Source organism: Ciconia boyciana, chromosome 2, assembly GCF_034638445.1.
Source record: "Ciconia boyciana chromosome 2, ASM3463844v1, whole genome shotgun sequence".
Taxonomy (NCBI): Eukaryota; Metazoa; Chordata; class Aves; order Ciconiiformes; family Ciconiidae; genus Ciconia; species Ciconia boyciana.
Genome location: NC_132935.1, coordinates 80,112,930 through 80,134,558, shown reverse-complemented (window position 1 = coordinate 80,134,558; position 21,629 = coordinate 80,112,930). Strand labels below are relative to the sequence as shown.

Here is a 21,629-nt window from a genome sequence, read left to right as displayed (position 1 = left end):
CTGTATATCTTTAATTTTCTCCCTAAGTCTTTGATAGAAGAAGAAGAAAGTTAAGATCCAAAATGGTGCAGTTCCTCTAAAATGTTCTTAGGACTTCTCGTTGCAGAGGTTTTCAGCTGCTTCTAAGATCATGTGAATTCGGAAGAGTTCAGCTGAATCAGGCAGTGCATCATCTTACACTCCAGCCTGCAGCAAAGTTTGGTTGTTCCAAGTTCTTGATCGTCTCTGTTTACATGTGAAGTGATTATGCTGTAAGTTATGGAAATGGTTTCTCAGGAAAACACCAGCTTTGGAGATATGTTATCCAAAGTCATCACTCCTTAAAAAATAAACAATTGGGTGATTAACTTGCCGTTGTGCACAGTTAATGTGTTGTTATTAAAAACAACTAAAAAAACTATTGGTTTGGGAGTTAGCCCTTGGGGGCTAAGAGGCTGTTAGTGGTAACTAGAGGTGGAGGGGATGGAGAGAAGGACAGGATCATTACCTCCCATGTACCCTCTGCCAAAAAGTACTATTAAAAAATTTCCTCTGGTTCCTGCTCCTGCATATCTTGAGCTCCCTCTAACCACTTGCTTTTGTAATGACAACTAAATGGGGATGTGTTTTATACTGAATTCTTAAAATGAAGAGTCAGTATTACACAGATGTTTAGCTGTATGTCCCAGCAGGCTGGGGAGTCTTAATGGTGGGAAGGGAAATAAGAAAATGGAATGGAACCAAAAGATAAATAATGGGAAATACTTTTTTTTTTTTGGTAGTGGAAATGTCTCGTATTTACAAAATGCTGCTTCAAAATGTGAAAATTTGAAAAGAATAAGCTGTCAGTAAGTCATACCACATTATGAAAGGTCATGCAGTATAGCGTTTACAAATGCACACCTGGTTGTGTGTATGATAGAAGGTGCACTTATTGTGACAGTTACTATTTCCACTTTGTAATTGTTTGAAAATCTGATTGCGGTGTCATACGTTTTCATTAATTTTCACCCTGATGTACTGGGACTCCATTACTGTGTTGAACTACATAGAGTAAAAATGACCTACTGAATCAGGAGAGATCTCTGCATGTTAATAGACTTCTAGAAAAGGTATATCCTGGTTCATTAGCAAATAAAAAGCTATTAATTAAAATGTTTATATGTTCAAGTACACGCAGGATGACAGAAATGGCTTTTTGAAGCATACAGAGGAATCGAGGAATCTTTAGAAAAAATTTTTTTTTGCTAATCTAACCTAAATTGATCCTTAGATAGGTACACTTTATTTTTGAAATAAGAAGTACATTTTACTTAAGAAGTACATTTTACTTATGCCCATTGTCCCTGATTTCAAAGTTGAGTAGGCTAATGATTTCTTAAGTCAACTCCCATTATTATATTGTCACTTGTTATAACATCCAGACAGTGGCCAGAGGTGCTACCACTAGGCAGATGTTTTGGAAAAACTGTGTTCTTGCTGAGGACACCCTTCAGCTAGAACTACAGAAACATAACTTTAGACAGCACTCTAGCCAGGACTGTGCTACCAGGTAGCGGATAAAGTCAAATGAGTCATTTTTAGTGTCTTTTTTTCTTTTCTGTTGTGCTCTGTATGGAAATGAGCAGTATAAAATAATAGTACGAACTACCAGTATGAACTACGAACAGTATTGCTGCTGTTTAATAAATATAAACTCAGCTAAGACTGTGCATGCTTGTTTTGTTTTTGTTCCTCAGACAGACTGATCTATTTGTCCTGTAGAACCAAAGTGAAGAAGCAAAGCTATGTGTGCATCACAAACACAAAAAACGTAATCTAACCCTGTTCTGTATGGTAGAAGGTAATGTTGCCAAGTGGTTAGCTGCAGTCTTGCAGGTGCTATAGTACTTCTTTAAGGAACTGAACTGCTTTAGCTATTATTAAAGCAATTAAAAGCCATTCAAACACATGAAGCACAAGGACATGACAGATCTAACAGACTGAACTAGAAAATTAGCAGTCGTTTTTGTTAGATTAACAGAAAAATCACTAGTGGTATTGACATTCAGGAGTTTGTAGTTGCTTTAAGATTTCTACATCCCATTGAAATGAATGGGTACTACTATAGAACGATATTCAGATTTAACAGCACATTGATCTGTTACACATTTGCATTGTCATGGCTTTTATTATCACTTAAAAAAGCTATACATTTATTTCAAGCTGAGTGAAAGCTTACCATCTAAGAACTCTTGAAATCCTTCAGATTGTAATGCTTTGAATCCCATTGCTATTGATTTCTTCAAGGTCATTTTCTGTGTATTTTCTTGTGTAAGTTCCAGTCCCATTGACATTAGTGGAAGTTTTGCAGATGATTGTAGTAATATCTGATGTTGACCTTCTGGATTAAACCCTTAAGATACATATGGAAGGAAGAAACAGCCTGTTCTGATTGTATTCAGGTGACTGGATGTTTCTAGATGGAAAATGAAGATGTTGCCTTTCCGACCGCCACAGCGCAGCAGCAGACGTAGTAATGGTAGTAGAGGAATGAAGTGGTTGCTTCCTCTCAGGTCAACGGAGGTCGATTTCTCTGTGGAGAAATTAAATTTCTCCAAGTTTATTTAAACAAAGATGTACCCTTGTCTGAATACCTTTTAGAGAACTTTGTTCCTTGTCTTTCGTGACATTAAAAACCTAGCTGGGCTAAGTTCATTAGGGGTTTGGTGGTTTCCTACTATTAAAAGTAAGCTGTTTAGTTGAAAACTTTAATTCTGTCTTCTGTTGCTCCTTTATGAGCTCTAAATAGAAGATTACATACTGAAATAATGTTTTCTTTGTTTTCCATGTCTGAATTAAGAGGAATTCCAGGTTCCAGGATTTACTGGTCTCTTATTCCTATGACAAGATTTATGCCTCTAGAAATGCCACTTGCCTCTGGAGAATAGGGAGAATTGTGTTGATAACTTTGTCAGGGTTTGAACTAAAGCAAGTTCCTGGCCAATACAGCCAGCTCACACCATCTTCAACACGGGATCAGATACTACCAGAGTGTCTTCATGACCATCCACAATGCCCTTTATTGTGCTCAGAACTTTCCCAGGAATGGCCCATTGACATGGGCAAGAACTTCATCACGGTCCATTCTGCTGTGGGCAGGGCTGTGAACAGCCACAGAAGTGAAAAAAATGTTAATTTTAGTTGGCATTTGCTTTGGAGAGCTTCACATACCAGTAGGGTGCAACTGCAGAATGGAAACCATGCAGAATGCGTGGTGTAAAATTGGTTTGAGAAGACTCCTCACTGCTGTGGCTGTGGAAGGTGATGTAGCGTTTATGCACGTGCAGACACATGCATGCACATCTGACTTTGTGTCTGCAGTGTGGTTTGGGGTAATAAGAAACAATATTGCAATTGTTCAAAGTGGGAGAGTGAAAGGTGCACATCTACTGAATAGTTAATGGCTTGAGAGATCAGAAAGCCAGATTCAGGTATGAACTCTAACAGGAAGGGTTGGGAAGTTCTGGGACACAGGTGTGTGTGTCTGAGACAAACACAGATTCACCTGGGCAGGAGGAGAAGATTTTCACCTTCTCATTAGCTTCTACCTTCTGTGTCTCCTTCATTGCACTGACATTGTGTATGCCTAGTACAGTGTCATGCCAGTTTTCCAGTTCCACTCCATCTTTTTCTCTGCTGGAAGATGGAGGAGCTACAGCAGTGCCGCAACTGGCAAATGTGTGTCTCTAGCTGAGACGCTGCAGTGCAGGCCCGTGGTCGTGATGTTCTCAGTATGGAAGCGTGTTGCTGTCATGGGAACATGCATGGGGATACACTTCAGCACTTGACTAATACGTGGAAGACTTAGTCCTCTCTCCCCTTTGCACCATGGTCTTTGCTGGCCATTTTGCAAATGCTTAAAGTCTACTCTACTTCACTCCTTATTTTAGAGCCTCGTTTGAGTTCTATCACTATTTAAGTACTGCTTGCTTTATGTCAGTCTTCATAGCTCTCATCTTTCCACAGTTAAGTGGCTACAGATATTAAGTAGGCTAATGCTGCAGTCGCTACCTGTGAGAAGTTTGTCACTGATGTTCACTAAGGGCTAATGTAGATACTGCGATAACAGGGTTGAACCCTAATAAATGAACCAGCAGTTGGAGAATTACAGACTATTTCTAAATCCTCTGAGTCTATAGAAAAGGTGAAATACTTAAATCTTCATTTTGTGATCAGAAGAAGGCATGAAAGAAAAATTTACTCTCTGATAGCAATGTCATGTACAGCAATATAGATAAGAGATGGTGGATATCTTTCTTAAATAATTTTCTTTTATGGCTAACACAGGCACTAAAAACAAAGATGAATGAGAGGCTGGTGAGATTAATCAGGCCATATGCTGCAATACGTTGACAGTGAATGTAAGAACAATGAATGTCAATCAGTTGCTATTAAATATAATGGCCAGTGATTTACCACCTCATTAAAAGATCAGGACACCCAATTTGCTTGTATGTGAATAGCAAAACAAATAGTCATTAAAATTTCCTGATAGGGCATGGAGTTCTTCCTTCAAACACATTAATTTTGCCTGCATAGGAAGAGGAGCAGTTTAGCAGAGTGGAAGCTATCTCATGGGGTATATCGGGGCACAGACTAATACAGGGGGACAAGAAAACTGTTTTCCAAAAATAGTGTCTGTAGGTATGTATATGAGTTTGTGTGAGTGTGTACATACATACTGCATTTCATCAAGATTTGGCATCAAGGGGAAGTATTGCTTTTTACTTGTTTTAGTATTTGCCACAGCACCTGAATTTCTTTGAGGTTGTTCCCTTACTGTATAATATACTCAGAGGTTCAACAGTGCCATCCTGTGGGTGATCTTAAAGGTTTGAAAGCTATGGCAGATAAATAAATGACCTCAACAGGATAAATTATTATAGAATATCAGACACTGTTATGTCCCCGTGCAATCAGCTAGAGTGTTTCCCTCTGGTAGTCAGTCAGACTAATTATTACTTTTCTGTCCAGAAAATTAATAACCTAAATGTATTATAACCAATGGGAAAGTATTTCAGGCAAGCTGATGAGCAGCGTGCTTGTTACTTTTACTCTATTGCTGAGAAATGTGTTTTTAATCATCTTGGAATTTACTTTCACAGACAATGCCAAAATCAAAGGCAACTATGTAAATTCAAATAAGCACCCCCTATAAAGAAGTATCTGGACATCTTTAAAGAGGCATTAGGCTGAAACCAAGACTAGTTAGCTTTCATGTTTCATAACCAGAAAATATGAATTCCTAAGCAGTCTTGAAGATTAAGCTGGATGGTTTGAACAACTGGCCAAAATGCTTTTAATTCCAAAAAGATAAGGGCAGGATTAAAGTCTGAAGTTTTGTTGACTGAAGATGAAATTCTGCTTAGAATATTTGGAGAACTTTCTGTTCATGGAGTGAATACCATGCCAGGACAAGGCAGAAAATAGCAAAACTTGCTCTAATTAGGGAACAGTTGGGGGATCAATGGGTAACTGCAGATCATACTATTTCATATAAGTTTTTCATTTCGTTTGCCTAAGCAACTTGTTAATGAGAGTGAATGATAAGTTTATGTGGAAATGAGCAAGGAAATAAAGGGCAGGCTGCTCAGTAGAAGGTTCTGCTCATTTTTCAAGTCCCTGCTGTTTTGGGGTGCTAGAGGGGTGAAATGCATGCTGTCTGCACGCTGCCTTTGCCCAGTGATTCAGGGAGTTGGGTGCAGCTCCAGATTCCGCGTAGGTGCCTCTTCAGGTTGCAGCCTGTCGCATGAATTTCTCCTTTGCTTTCCACAGCTAGAGGCCAACTATGAGTCACAGTACATGCTACTGGATGATTTGATTAACGGAAGGAAACCCCAAATTACAAACTCTACCGTTACTCTTTGGTAGTTAAAAATTATGACATGATTTGTGGTTCCTAAGTCTTTGAAAAACACATCATGCTATTAGTCTATATTTCATATGTCTGTTTGCCAGGCCCACTTAAACAGGAAAAGGTAATCGCCAGTGATAAGACATGATTAATTCCCATGAGTATGAAAAGACAAATATGAATCATTCTTGTTTAGAAGATTAGTTTAATGTAGTTTTTAAGTATTTAACATTTTTTTACCTATTTTGACAAAAACTGTTCTAACAAAAGCCTTGCATCTGTGTAGTTCTGTCCTTTTTAAAGTAGGCTAACCTGTTTTAAATGTTGGCATATTGGGAATCTTGAGACTGTGCTTGTACCCTGATTTACAGTATGTAGATGAATCGGATGTATCAGGAAAATAATCTCTTACAATATTTAATTGAAGGCAGAAAGGGTAATGACATACCGAAGTTTAACCTCTGCACAGAAGAGGTTTCTTTGTAGTCCTGATCAGTTTAAGGATAACTTGAGCCCTGGAGCATCAGCATTCATATAACTTTTACACATTTCTAATCTAACTGTTGTGAATGGGTTTGCATCATATAAATGTCTAATTCTGGTTTTAAATCTCACTGAACTCTTGATATTGATGTTGCCTTATTTCCAGGAGGTTCTGCATTTAGTTCTACGGTATTTTAAAGGTATCTGCTATTATTAGTTTTAAATGTATGTCTTCTACTTTCTTCAAGTGTCACTTTCTACTTATACTATAAAGAAGGTAAATGGGAACAATATTCACTCTTTTGTATACTGTCTGCAAATAGTTCTTAGCACTTTTCTCACGTAGAAGGTTCTCCATGCGCTCTCAGCTATTTTTTCCATCTTTACTTCTGCTCTGCTTCTTTACTTATGGTGTTCCTGGACTGAATACAGTATTTTGAATGAGGTATACTGTGAGGTACTATTTTTGCCATTGCTTTTTCTCATTCTTTATTTGTCTTAGCATGTTGTTTTCATTTTTCTGATCACCAGTGAACATGGAGCACTAGCCTTCTACACCGGCAGGCTGCAGTAAGACCCATTTTCCATTTCAGGAGCTTTTATAGTTCATGTGGAAAGGAATGATGCATATGCATGGTTCTATTTGCTGGTTAGTCAACTCTAAACGTAGGCTTTTGTTTTGGATCGCACTGTGAGTGGTGCTCATAGTCCTTCCTCCAGATCGGATCTGCAATTCAACCTGCCACTGGAAACTAGCATCAGATTCAGATCCATCCCGTCAGGTAGCAGTGCAGTAGGCAGTTCAGATGCTGCAAACAGGAGAGTGGCTGCAGGCATTCATCCCTTGTGCAGCTGTGGGAATGTGCTGCACTCTTGCCTGCATTTGGGACCACTCTTAAACAGCTATGAATCTGTGTAATCTATATATGTATACATGCATAGCCTCTGCACGTGTGTATGGGCATATACTGGATATATAGATATAGTTAATAACTATAAAATTCCCTGTTAACTTAGAAAACTAATTTATTCAGTTTCTCTATTTTAAATGGAGTTGCATAAATACTCATCTGCCCTGTGTATGTTCTGTGGTCTGTAGCAGATTTCGCAGTAATTCCTATGTCACTGTGTTTGTCTTTACAGTACGTCTGTCAGACTTCAGTTCAATCAATCCCTCTAAGGTGAAGGCATAAGATTTTAGTATTATTAATGCCTCATTTCATCTAGTTAATGATCTTTTCAAGTATTCAATCTTCTTTGTGATTTACTTGCAATGTCAGATAAAGATCTTATTTAAGCTAAGTATTATGAAATAATAGAAATCTTTATTTTATTTGAATACAATCAGGATAAATTAAGCCAGTAGAGAGTCTGATGTTAAACAGGTGCAGTTCTTAGCAGCATCGCACATGTAAAATCAGGGTAGGTTCTTTGAACACTCAGATCTTAACAGATGTGTTCTTTTTCTCCATATGTTATAATAAAATAAGGATTTGCTCTGAAAGTATTGACACGCACTCTAAGCAGTCTTGGCAAACATGCCGTTGTATTCCTTACACAATATCAGCTGTGGCTATTGTTTAACTTCAAATAAATGTGTACATTAAATAGCTGTAAAGCACATATATGTATAAACAAAATCAGTTTTTGTCAGAAAGTAATATTTTTTCGCTTTCTTGTTTACTTATGCCTAGACAAAGGAATGCTGCATCTTCAAAACAACATCTGTCAAACCGATTTTCATCAGATTAAGTATATCCTCAAAGCAACCATCACAGCTTACAAAATACTAGACATGTAGGTTGTGCTTTGCATAAAACACCAATAGAATTTAAAGCACTGGAAGTGTTTTACAAATGTAGCGATGATAGCCTGTGCATATTCTCCATTTTTGTTTCTATTTTCGGTAGGTTCTTGGGAAAGATAATGAGTGATGTTGCAACACTGCAATCCCAGTAGATGTCCCAGAGTGCAATTATGGAGTTATGGTCCTGGCAGCTAATCTGGGTCTGCAAAAGCCAATGGTTTGAGAGTCTGGCAGTAGAGATTGAATTTATTGTGACGAAGTTCATCTGTAGAAAGATTTCTTTCATTAAGAATGAAATTAAAGCGTGAGTCAGTGACTGATTATCCAGGCCTTTCTCTGATCCGTTGAATTCTTTATTAGTATAGATGCGTGATTATATATGCTCTGGCCTGATTCTGATTCTATAGATCATCAAAGATAACTGATAATATTAAATTTTTAAAGATCTTTTCTGGGACAATGTAATCTAGTAAAAATGGTGGGAAAGACAGTGGCTTTAGCATAGAACATCGATACAGACACACTCAGTCATTCACGTTTCTGGCCAGCTTCTGTCTTTTTCCCTGCTAGGGAATAATGAATGCATGAAAATGAGTTTCCTAATGGGCTGGTGTGTCTTCTGTAGGAGCGAAGCATTTTGCCTTTGTAATCAGTTAAGTTGAGAGGTGAAGCCTCATTACAGTGTGTGCCCGCAGCAGAGTGTGGGAACTCAGGTCAGCCAGAAATTAATGTTGGGATTTCTGTAAAAGATGCTTGTGGATGGAGGGTAGAGGCGCTCGAGCTGGAAGCCACGTCAGCGTTCCCATTAGTTCGTCCGTTTAGAAGCTGGAAATCTAGCGTAACACAAGAAGAGTCCAATCAAAAAGCCGTGGAGAGGACAAACAAGGGTGAAAGTTGAGGACAAATCTGTTCCAGCATCTGGATGTAGATACATTTTTACAACTCTGGTTTCCCATTAGGTTGCTTCCTGTGTGTCAGTGAATTGCCCTGTGCTATGCTAAAATGTTCCACATTGACCTTAGGTGAGATAGTATGAGGCGTTTTTCCCACACACCCGTGGGACGGTCCTAATTAGTGTCCTGCTCCTAAGACAGGGCAGCTGAAGACAGTCCCAGAACCAATTGCATACAGACAAGGCTAAATATGTTATTTCATGATAGAGTTCAAGATAAATGCTTTGTATCTGAAGGACATAGTTTTTACCAGGAAAATGGTATTGATGATTTTTGTCTTCTCTATCAAGATATGCTAGCTCATTCTGTGGTACTACCTGAAACATAAACCTCAGACTGGATTTTTAGCTTAACTGATTCTGAAAATGATCCTTACAGGATCTTCAGCCTAGTTCCTTAGACAAAAGAACATACACCTAAGTAAAAATAAGTATGAAAATGTACCAAATATGCTAACTTTATCCAGCTTTATTGTGTACCCAGGGAACTTGGCACTTGCAAGCTCAGGTCCCTTGAATATTAATAGCATGGCATTTTGAATAGGAGACCAGGGTTTCTGAGAAGAGTTTTACGATTTGCAGCGGGAAAAGCTGTGTTTGAAACAGCCATTATGCTAGAGATTCCTTCTGGTTGTCATTTTTGGCCAAAACCATGGAGCATTTAATTTGTTTTTAAAGCAATAAGTATGGAATAGACAGCAGATAATACAGTCTAGTGGTAGGCAGACAAGCCGTAGCACGTTCAGCAAATACAGTCTCTTTTTGGGAAATGTTGATTTGAATTTCATGCATCATCCAAGCGTAATGAACACTGAAAGGTCATGGTAAGAATATAAGGAAAAAATCCATCTGATTTGAATTTCTCACTATCCAATATTGTTAATAATACAATGTCAAACAAATAACTGTTTCTCTGAGCGTGACTAAAGCCAGATTCCATGTGTAGGTGAAGAATAACTTGCCACACTTTTTTTTTCCATTTACTGTTCATTTTCTTTATAATGTCATGGTGTTAGTTTATGAATGGGACCTTGAGCCACTGCGGTATATCTGTGTTTTCTCGGTCAGAGTTATTTCTTCGAGTTTGTTACTCAGCATCCAGGAAATCTCATGCAGCCTGTAACATACTAATTGGCTCAGTACAATTAGGATAAAATGAAAGTGTTTTGCTATTGATCTTTGCTTGTTATTAGTTTATACTAACAGAAAATTGGATTGAAGAAGTCTAATACGGTATCAAAATATTCTTTCTCGTTGCAGGAAATATCACTGGTACTCTTAAATGGAGGTATTTTAGAGCAGAACTTCCTTCCTTTCTCCTTTTTTCTAAGCCTGTCTTTCTGACTTTTAAAAAAATTTCTCAAAGGGATGATGAGTCTTGTTAAATAACTAGGGTGTTCAGAGACTGTGTAGCAATCCTGTGACTTAAACAGGGCTCAGGCAATATTTATTAGATCATTATATCAAGATCTAATACTGTGCTGCTTGTTACCTTAACTTCACTTAACATCGTACTAATAAATCTTTACAAGCTGTGTAGTTGTAAAGTGCATCACAGTAATAATTCCTGTAATAAATAGATTTGTGTTTGCTTTGTGGTGTTCCAACCTTGTCAGCCATAACATCACGGGGTAGGGACCCTTCTCGTGGTCCAATTAATGAACCACCTGCTCTGAGTCCTCGGTTATGGACATGCTCAGAGGGAGGCACACCTTTACCTCCACACCCTCCTTCCCTTTGCAATGCCTCAGGTTACATGGTTTTCTTACAGAAGTATTACCTCTATTGTGGAGATTTTCTGGAGCTCCTGGTCTCAATCCTTCTGCAGACTCCATGCAGATGTATGGTTTTACTTGCCCAGGAGACCACTGAAGTTGCTGAGTATTTATAATTTAGACACTGTGGCAATGCCCACCACCGGGGTCAACTGTTAGACGTGGCTGCACCTTGGCCGCCATGTGCAGGTGGTCAGTTCAGTAGATCGGTGGCCCATGGAAACTGGTCCCTCGTGCTGACCAAGCTTCAGAGTCGATTTCTACCTGTGGAGAATTTGTTCCTATTGGCATGGATGGAGGTCTGCACATGAAAAAGCAGGGCAGACTTTGCTTTCTGTTCTTTAACATTTGTTTTATTGCAGACGTGATTCTCCTTCTATGTAACAGAGTAGATAAATATCTGCTTGAAAATCTATGATTTAAAGTACTGGGTGTTGTTTTTTTCTGAGACTGAAAACCTTAATCCATTTGATTGACAGATATAAACTTGAATTTTATTTTATTCTCCATCACAGCAGTAAGTTTAGTCCAACTACAGTTTTCATTGTTGCAATACAAATACACTAAGCCTAAAGTACTGCTGGCAGCTTATATATAAAATTTGAGGATTAAGAAACCAATGCAAACAAAGAAGGACTCTCAGCTTTAAGTAGGGAACAGAGTGGTGTTGGACTAGCCTTCTGCTGCTGTCACAATTAATGTGAAGTAATAGCAGCCAAAACCTACAGGATTGTTCTTGGCTGCAATAAGTACTAATAAGGCAATAGTCATTTGAAGAGGAAATTTGTCTTGTCTATTTGAAACATTCATTAATTGCCAAAAATGCAACTTTTGTGTGCATTGTATGTGTGATGTACTTTTTTTACCTTCTAAATAATTTGTACAAATAATCCCTCTTATTTTTTTCAGCCCACCTAAACCGACGGTGTTCATCTCTGGTGTCATTGCTAGGGTAAGATTACCATTAAATTTCTTTCAATCATAGAAAAATGATTGTAGGATTTTCAGAATTATCACTGATCAGAGCAAAATTAATCTCTTTCATTCCCCTTCCTTTATTATGAGAAGCGGCTTTATGTTTTGTATATTTGTGTAAGTCCCTTTGAGCATTCTTTTTGGTTTTGTGTGAAATTGAAATTATTTATTGAAATTACTTCCACCATTTCACTTTGACTTTTAGCACTTTAAGTTTATTGGATCTTCTTTTCATATCTAAGCTAGATATTACTGCATTCATTTTCTTGGAAAGCAGTTGCATGTAAGTCTGCTGCTATAGCTTGATCTGTGATGAGGAGCAACACTCCTGCCTGTAAGGATGTGTGTTTGAAGATACGTGTTTCAGCTGCCATATGTGCCTTGAGGTACTTGGGATTCAAGGTGTTATTCCCTGGATTTTAACAGCAGGCAGGACCTGGAAATCCATAAGCTAAATCATTAGTATTAACTAGCCATCAATCGTATGATCAGTAATTCATGCCTTGTGTGTTGTGACAGGGTTTTTATCATGGCTTTACATGATGGGTACCTTTATCATGATGGCCTTACATCACTGGGGTGTGTAATGGGGTGGTTTACCTGTAAGATGCTGTGGTTGTGTCAGATCACGTAGGTGGAAAGAGCGAGCTGATGCAATTTTCCCCAGCCCATAGCAGTAGTAGACAGGCACTGCGGTATTTCCTGGACCTCCATCTGCACCAAGGTGGATACCTATTTAGGCATTTAGATGCGTAATTACTTCTAACTAATTATTGCATTAATGTTTAGTAATTTTGATAGCACTTCAACAATTGTAGGGTAGTGATGGTTTTTGGAGTGACATAGGAAATCTCAGACATAAAAAACACAGGCCCCCAGTTTAGTAGGTATGCAAAAGATTCAAAATTGAAAGAAACTATTTTCTTGGTTTTGTAACTCAGCTCTTCTTTAGCTAATCAGTTACTTGATAGGGTACTAAACTTCTCAGTAAGCTGTCAGCTACAGATTTATTTATTAACCTATGAAAAGAGCAAAATTGTTCTATCATTTTCTGAGACTTCATAGCTCCCAAATGTGTATCAAAATTTCTTTTCTATGTAATAAACAAAACCTAGCAATGCTTTTTTGAGCCCAGAGTAATTTTTCAATTATATTTCCAAGTTTCCTGATAGTTCTCATCAGTGTCAAGTGGAGGTTTCTACACTGTGACCTGTCCTGTTTAATGTCTTTATCAGACAGAAGGCTCCTAATCAAGTTTGTGGATGGCACCAAACTGAGAGGAACAGTTAATAAGTTTGAGGGCAGGGCTGCCACTCGGAGGGACCTGGACAAGCTAGAAGAATGGCAGGCAGCAGCTGGACACAACCCAGCTGCATGCAGGAGAGCAAGGCGGCCAGCAGTGTCCTGGGCTGTGTTAACAGGACAGTACATGGTAGATCAAAGGAAGGGATTATCCCCCTCTGCTCAGCACACTTGAGACCACATATGGAATAGTTCATCCAGTTTCGGATGCCCCAGTGTATGAAAGGTGTAGATAAACCAGAGCAAGTTCACTGGAGGGCTGCCAAGGTGGTCAGGGACTGGAGCACATGCTCTGGGAAGAGAGGCTGAGGGAACAGGCCTTGTTTAGCATGGAGAAGATACGGTTTCAGGAGGACCTAATAGCAGCCTTCCCACATCTACAAGGAAGTTATGAAGAAGATGGAGCCAGGCTGTTCGGAGTGGTGTGTGGCAGGCAGACAAGAAACAACAGACACAAATTGAAATGGGAGGGTCTGACCAGACATAAAAAAAAATAAACTTTTTCACTGTGAGGACATTTAGGCAGTGGAGCAGGTTGCCTGGAGGGGCTATTCAGTCTCTGTCCTTGAAGGTTTTCAAGACCAGACTGGATAAAAACCTTGAGTAAGTTGGTCTGATCTCATAGCTAGCTCTGCTTTGAGCAGGAGATTGGGCTAGAGACATCCTGAGGTCCCTTCCAACCTGAATTATTCTGTGATATTTTGATTTGAAGATAGGCATTTCCTGCTAACACTTACAGACTGACTCTGTCATCTGCTCAACCATTACAGCACCCACAAGTTGTAGAAGAGCTGCATTCACATCCCCTGTTTGAGTCAACAAGGTGTGAGGGGTCAGAGAGGTATGGAAAAGGCAAACGGCAGCATCAGGGGGAAAGAAGGTAGAAAATGTCAAGTCTGAGGAGATCTTTGAAAACTGGAAGCAACTTGGAGTAGAGAAAAATGTGGAAAAAATGTAAAAAGTTAACCTAGTGATCAAGATAAAAAGAAAAGTTATGTCAGAACAGAAGGGAAGAATTTGGAGTAGGTTGAAATGGGGTCAGGTGTGAAACAGGCCATCTGAGACATCAGCTTTGTACAAAGTACCTCTGTAAGGTTGTCAGCCCGTGCGCTGGTGGAATACAGGGATTTTCTGGCTTACGATATGTTTGTCCCAGTTTCTGAAGAGGGAAGTTGTGGTGCTATTCTCTTCTCCTTGTCACTGAGCACCGGTAGCAGTTGTTTCCCATTGCTTTTTTAAAACCTCATGGGTCTGACCCTGGAAATGAGAGTTGTAAACAGGTGGCGTAAAGGTTACACCTGAACTGAGCCTGCCAACAGCAGCATGTGAGAACTAAGAGTAGCAGACCTGGCTAAAAGAGCATGTTAAACTTAAAAGCTCGTTACCCCTAAGATTTGAGTCAAAAGCAGTTTTAGATCCTGCCTTTCTTCCCACAGAACTGGCATTCCTGCAGTAGGTTTCCTTGTGCAGGTAGTTTTTCACGCTGCCTTACCTTGTTTGTGAAATAGTCTCCTCTTTCTGGTTGCTCTATAGAAACCAAACAGGTCAAGGAGCTCTGACCATAGAGAGCCTGTGAAAGTGGCATAGCATGAGGAGCCATTAAACACTGGAGATAGGAAAGGGTTTTTTTTCCCGTGGGTCACTTTAAGATACTGAGTTCTTGGATGGTGTGTGTAATTGGAAGAAGTGAAACTTGCATAAGTGAAATTTTGAAGTTGGCTAAAAGAATGGCAAGATAGGATGTGTACACAGGGACTTCAGAGTAACATGCAACACTGTTTTCCATCTGCTCTTCACATTTTTAAAAACTTACGTCCACTTGAACTGGAAAGTATGCTTTTAGGATTTCTTAAATTTTTCCTGGTGTGTTCTTTGAACAGGGTGATAAGGACTTCCCTCCAGCTGCAGCTCAGGTGGCTCATCAGAAACCACATCCTTCTGTGGAAAAGCTTCCTCACCCGCAACATGTCAAACAGCACATCCACCAGCCTCGCAAGTGAGCTCTCCATCAAAGTCTCAGCCAAACTGCTGTCAGTGAATAAGTTTTCGAGAGAAGATGAAAACGCTTTAGGATTCACACTGTCAAATCAGTAAAATTGACCTCTAAAATAATATGCTGTTTCTTTTACTTTAATTCTCAAGGGTTAATAAGAATGAAGACATTGTTCAGTTGTTATCCTAGATGGAAGATTCCCTATTAAGTATTTGCTGATCAAGGATGGGTTTTTTATAAGATTTTTTTATTGACAAGATAAAACTTTAGTATGAATAATGAGCTTAAAACTTGTACTTTTAGTTGTGGCATTGCAATAGCAGATAGTTAATGTAGGTTTTTATGCTAAGCTGGTAAGGAAAATAGCCCTTTTGTACTGGTACCTTTACTATCTGGACGGAGTTTGTGTGTGTTGAGACAGAAATCGGTGGTTGTCTTGATTACATAGAACCCTTGCAGTCTTCAGTATCCTACAGTGTTACACCCCTGTAGCTGTGCCCTCTGATTTCAACTAGTGAGATGATAAAAGGGCCCAAAACCATTCTCAAGTGGGCAGAAATCCAACTGAATCTTCTTTACACCTCTTTGAACTTGCACAGTCTTGCTGAGGTTCTTCCATTTGGAGGTCTGTGCGTATGGAGAGGGGAGAGAAATCAGAGTTACAAGAACACCGCTTCTGTAGGCAACTGATTTGTCATCTCATGGGTCTCACTGGGGGCTGTATTTTTATGAGGTGATGATTTCTCAATTCCAGTAGCAAGCTGAAGGAGCTCAGGACCCTCCAGAATTGAACTTAAAATAAACTGGTGAAACATCTGTTTTCTTTTTTTAACTTACAGTTTGAGATCAGTGTTTGACATTAAGAGATACCATTTAGTAAATGTGTTTAACTTTATGACCCAACCTCTGTTGGCATCGTATTTTTTCCTAGTCTTCTTATTGTGAATAAGGACAGTAGTGATATGAGGGAATAAAAAAGTTACTTTTCAAATAGAGCAATCTTATTAGTTTTGGCCACATAATTAAATCTTTTGATTGCACAGTTCAAAATCACTTAGCTCTATCATTTTCCTTGTGCAACTTATCTCTGTAAAACCCAGGAAAATAATTTTTTAAACATTCCACCTACATTTTTAAAGTGTACTTCTGTTTTTAACTGACTATAAATACAGTACAGCCTTTAGTACCCTCTAGGTTTATAAAACTTCTAATAACATCAAAAAAGTGGGTACTGGAGATAGTGCTGCAAACATTGACCTGGCAAATCAGTGGAAGTTTGGGGTCACTTAGGGCTTTACTAGTTCATTTATGTTTAAAATCAAATAGTATAGAAAACCAGTGAGGAGAGTTTTAAAAATACTATTTTTAAAAAATTTCTGCAGATTAAATAATTATTTCCTGAGTAGCTGATTTAAAACAACAACAACAAAGTCATGTGAAATACGGTCCATTTCACCAGTGGAATAACTCCCTTCACGTGGGTGAGAGGGACCTGGCATTTCCATCTTTTCATAGGCTTGAAATGGAAATGATGTTTTGCAAAGGATATGCATGGATGTATTTATTCTACACCCAAGGAAGGATGTACAATCTGTTTATGCAGTCCTTATTTTCAATTTAATTAGATAACCATACTTGCCTTAAGGAACGAGCATTGTTTATAAAAATTATTCTGTATTAGAATGTGCATAATTTTTAAAATATGCTGTCTGTTTCTGATGTCGGTACGTCTGAGGCCTTGTTCATAGCCACTCATGAGTGTACAAGTGATTCACACATCAGTAACTCATTCATAAGGGTAGCGTTATTGAGCCTCATGGAATATCTGCATGAGGTAATTTGCTGGCAGGAATGTTTGCAGATTCAGGATAGAAAGTGATGGCAGCCCGTTGATGGTGCAGCCAGTAGCTGTCAGTGTGCTGCGTCAGTGATGCAGCAGGTCATCGCAGTTGCTTGGTACTGGTAGCTTCTGGCTTGAGGTGAGCTGCATAGTCTTGTTCCTACATCTGAAGTCGTGTCTAGTCTCCAGCTGTAGTCAATGGTGATGGAGTCAAGACAGTCAGTAGAGTTTAGGTATGGCGTCTTTGACCAAATGGAAGTGTCTTTCAAGATGAGCTGGATCACTCTTGACTCCGTTGACTGCAGTGGGAAACTAAATGTGCCTCGGTGTAGAAGCACATGATTAGGTGGGGCTGGGTACCTCTACTCTGTGTCTAGTAATAGCTGGTAGAAATGTCTATTTCTGTCTTCTGAAAGCAACACCACATTTCCATTCTAATACCAAAAGTTAGGAACATGGATGCTTTTGAATTACAAACTACTGCTCCTGGTTGTTAATGCAATATATACAGCATATATAGACAATACCTGAATTTTGTCTTTGAGTACTTAGATGGATATGTAAGTTTGTACAATGGAGTATGACTCTCAAGATAGCTTTAGTGGCTTTTAGAGTGCAGGAATTCCTATATGGTTAGAAAATGTCTCTGTATGAAAGCATATTATATATTGTTGGGAGGTATCCATGTTTATACATAGGTGTCCTTACCAAAGTATTACCTTGCCCAAAAGAAAGAATCGTAACTGGTGATCTGGAGTGCCTACTGATGGTTATTGATAATTTTAAAATATGTTACAATAACATACAAGCACAGGAGATGTTCAGATGTTACCTTGAAATGATTGCAAAAGAAATTTTCTGTAATTGTCAATGTGGCAATAATGTAACAATAAAGCATGAAGTTGTATATGGGGCTCTTTTTTCTGTAAGTACAATATAAATCAGCAGGGTGCGGTTTTGTGGGGTTTATGGGATTTTATTACAGAATGCTGCACCACTAATCAACATTTTATAGATAGTGAAATTTATTAGGAAGTTTTATGACACAGTGGATGAGCTGTTTTGGATAGTCCAGTCTCATTTAAAATAAAAACTAGATGCTGCCAGCTAGAATGGGAGTTGCTGTTTTCCACTATGAAATTGGAGATTCTCCCTTGATCTTTGCAAAGCTATAGAATCTAAGCCTGGTAATAAATCAGTATGGTAAAGGAAATGAAATTTAACATTTTCCATTGCTTTTCAAGTTCTAATCGTCTTTCAGAAAAAGAAAGTATTGTAATCAGAAATGGCAAGCTTCTCATAAAACTGCAGTTAACATTACATAGTGCATGCCATAACACAGGTGATTCTCAAAAGAGCTTGGAGAAATGGCCACAGTATTTCTGGAAGCTTTCTGATACTTTGGGCATCCTATATTTAGTATATGTGTAGTGTGTATATAATACAACAAATATATGTGATACAGTGCAGATATGATAGATTTACTGCCCTGGGACTATTGCCATGTTAGATCCTTAGACTCTGCACTCACATAATGATATGCTACCTTATGCAAAAAAGTCTTCTTTCATTAAAATTTGGGGAAAATACATGTGCATGACATCTGGCATGCTGCTGATTGAGTTGTTCATATTATTCCAAGTTCCATGACCCTGTTATCAGCAGTATTGCAGATGTTATTAGTAATTAGAAATTATTTACTTCTAGTTTCAACAGTATGGTTTACCCTTTTTGTCATTAGATGTCTTGAAACATAAGTCTTGTTCTTTCATCCGTGGTGGTATGATCAACACATGCTCCTGGCTGTTTAATGAAAATATTCACAGCAGTCTTTTTCATACAAAGGTGAAGGGGATGGATTGGACATACGTTTTTGTCCCTTTGGAATAACTTTATTCTGAATACTCACCATGTTCACGGAGGAGGGAGGTGTGGGTTTTATAAACCACTTCTCATGTCCCCTTCAGATTCAGGTATATCAAGTTTAAAATGAGATTCAAGTCTAGGCCAATGCCTTTAGCTATAGGATTAAGATATGTTAATTGCATTTTAGAGAATGTGGGGATGTCACTAAGGGAACAGTTACTTTTACAGCAGGAAGAGATGTTGCTGGTCAGATGCTGCAATGATGTAAAGAATTAAGATAAATCTCTGTTTTAGTTTAATTTCTTTGCACACAAACATCCTCCTTCACAAGATAGACATTTAAATATAACTGGTTACAGCTAACATTGTCTGCTCTGTCAGTAAAAAAAGAATCCAGATCATAGTGACTGGAGGAGCCTCGATGAGAGTCAAGTCTACAGCGATAAATCTTCATCAGACTTCTTCAACGGGTGGGTAAAATAAATCTGCATTGTAGCTGTAGCCTTTGGTAAGTGCTGTGCGTGATTGTATTATGTATAATTAGTAAAGATAATTACTAACTACCTGATTTTCTTTCCTAAACAATTCTTTTTTTTCCTCAGAATTTCTCTGACACCTCTGGTATGCACACGTTTTTCTTAGGAAGGTGGAGGTTTGTATTTTGCTTGTTGCTGTGTTCTTGGGTCTCCTTCAAGAACGTGTATGTATTGGTTTTCCTCCTCCCCCATCAGAGAAGAGACTGCATCTAGTGTATGCTATTTTTTGAGTCTTTTTGTAAAATGGTAGCACTAGTATTTAGATAGGAAGCCTGAGAGGAGAGGTGGAATGGGTTGTATTTGACAAAGCACTCCATGAACGAGGAAGTCAGTTCTGTTGCAAAGACTGTTTCCCTTCCCTTCAGGATGCGGATCAGAGGTGAGAACAAGAATACAATACCATTTTCTGAGAATGTAATTTATTACTGCTTGGACCTGATGGGCATGCATGGATGCTGATGATTTTTTGCAAAACACACTGCCAATACTGCCAGGAACAAAACTGAAACACAGATACTAAAGCCATTGCAAGCATAGATCTTTCAAGTGACCTTGAAAGAAGCCCTGTAATATAATCTCTGCTGCCCAGCTTGCGTTGGAGATATTTTTAGAAAACTCGAGTGGCTGACGTACTGTAGGTCACTCACGGCTTTAGGAAAATAAAAGCATTTGTAATCCACAGTGATTTTAAGGATTATAAAAACTGTTTAGCTGTTAACGAGCTGTGAGCTCTCTACAGCCAGCAGTAAGGGCATGTCTGTTACCTTTGGTGTATTCTCACAATGTTATGACTAAAGCTGGTTCAGCAAAATTTTTTATGCTGCTTTCTGGCTGACAAACAAGTGGCAGCTTCTAAAGGTATGTAAAACAACTTCTTACAAGCTGTTTTTGGTAGGGTGTCTCAGGTGTCAATGGATGTCTGATACTAATTTAAGTATGCAACTTAAATGGAGAGCGCAGCAACTAACCTGGCTTCCCTCTTAAAACAGAATTGTCTCTTGAAATACAGAACAATCGATGTAGTTAAAGTGAAAAGCAAAAGTTAGCTACTAATCTCTGCATGCTGCCAGCGGCTGAAATAACTAGTATCTCACTGTGGTTCAGATGTGACTGAAACCACAAATATGTTCAATGTCTTTTAGAGTAAAATTGTACCAGCGTGCTGTGTGTGGGTCTGAAGGAAGAGAGGCTTCAGTTTTCTCCTTGCTTTACACTTACGTGTGAATCTACTGTATTTACCTGAAAACTTTGCTTAGTACTTTAAAAAAAAAAAGCCTTATCTGAAGTCATGATCGTAGGCTTCATTTCATTTTTCAAGTGATGTATCGCTCTGCAGTGAGGGTTAACCTTGTTTGAGTTCTGCTGACCTTATGGTTCGTGTCTTTAAAAAGCTGTTCTAATCCGTGATTGTTTCTGTGAATTCAGAGCAGATTTTCCCAAAGAGGAGCCATGGACAGCGGGTTCCTGCTAAGAGACTCCTAACGCTGATGGATGTCGAGGAGTAAAGGGAGAGCCCGCAGAAGTGGTTCGCAAGGGGAGTGGGTGATACAAACAGCAGGCAGCCTTCAGCTGCCGGGGAAGGCCCAGGACGTAGGGGACAGTGGTAGGGACAGCAGTCTTGAGCCAGCAGGACAGAGCAGACATATGGGCCTGGTCTTTTTCACCTCCCTCTGCTGTCCCTGGCATCCGATACCCGAGTATTTGGCGTGGGCTGAGTGGAGCTCTGGTTCTCGGCTCCAAGCAGGTCTGTCCCCAGCGGCAGGGTGGGTCAGCTGGGTTTGTAACACGGTAGTGGGGAACTCTGCGGAAGCTAAAGGGCTCGTAGCTCGCTCTCGAAGACCAGCAGGCTGGGGCACATGCTGGTGGAATGTTGCGCACTTCATTTTATTTTTTGATGTATTTAAATCTGCAGCGAACAGGAGCAGTGACTAAAGCAGTAAACCCTCAAGTATTAAAACTAGAATAGTAAGTGGATCAGTGCAGAAGTGGATTCGGTTGTGCTCTGTAAAACTGTTGTTAGAAGATGATGAGGGAAAAGAAACTGAGCTATCGTCTCATTTCAGAACTGGATACTGACCATTTGTTATGCTGCTCAGTGACCTCAATTTCCACTGCCTAATTATATAGTGAAAGTACAATTCATTGATTTGTAAATCTACATGTCCTTCAATCGTTTTGCATGGGAGAGGCCTTTGGATGAGGAAAATCTGCAAATGCAAACGTAT

At 39.1% G+C, this 21,629-nt stretch overlaps 1 protein-coding gene and 1 long non-coding RNA gene across 3 annotated transcripts in view; both read left to right on the top strand.

Moving 5' to 3' along the window:
* LOC140647902 (uncharacterized) overlaps nucleotides 1-8,155 on the top strand; it is a 13,238-nt gene extending 5,083 nt beyond the window's left edge. The window contains exons 2-3 of the long non-coding RNA XR_012041011.1: nucleotides 7,502-7,539; nucleotides 8,053-8,155. This is a non-coding gene — a long non-coding RNA (uncharacterized lncRNA). The remainder of the gene's footprint in view (nucleotides 1-7,501; nucleotides 7,540-8,052) is intronic.
* DAP (death associated protein) overlaps nucleotides 1-17,909 on the top strand; it is a 55,115-nt gene extending 37,206 nt beyond the window's left edge. For both annotated transcript variants that reach the window (XM_072853099.1, XM_072853098.1), the window contains 2 exons: nucleotides 11,802-11,844; nucleotides 15,050-17,909. In XM_072853099.1, the coding sequence (XP_072709200.1) occupies nucleotides 11,802-11,844; nucleotides 15,050-15,169 (163 nt within the window). In that variant the 3' untranslated portion in view covers nucleotides 15,170-17,909. The remainder of the gene's footprint in view (nucleotides 1-11,801; nucleotides 11,845-15,049) is intronic.
* The last annotated feature ends 3,720 nt before the right edge of the window (nucleotides 17,910-21,629 follow it).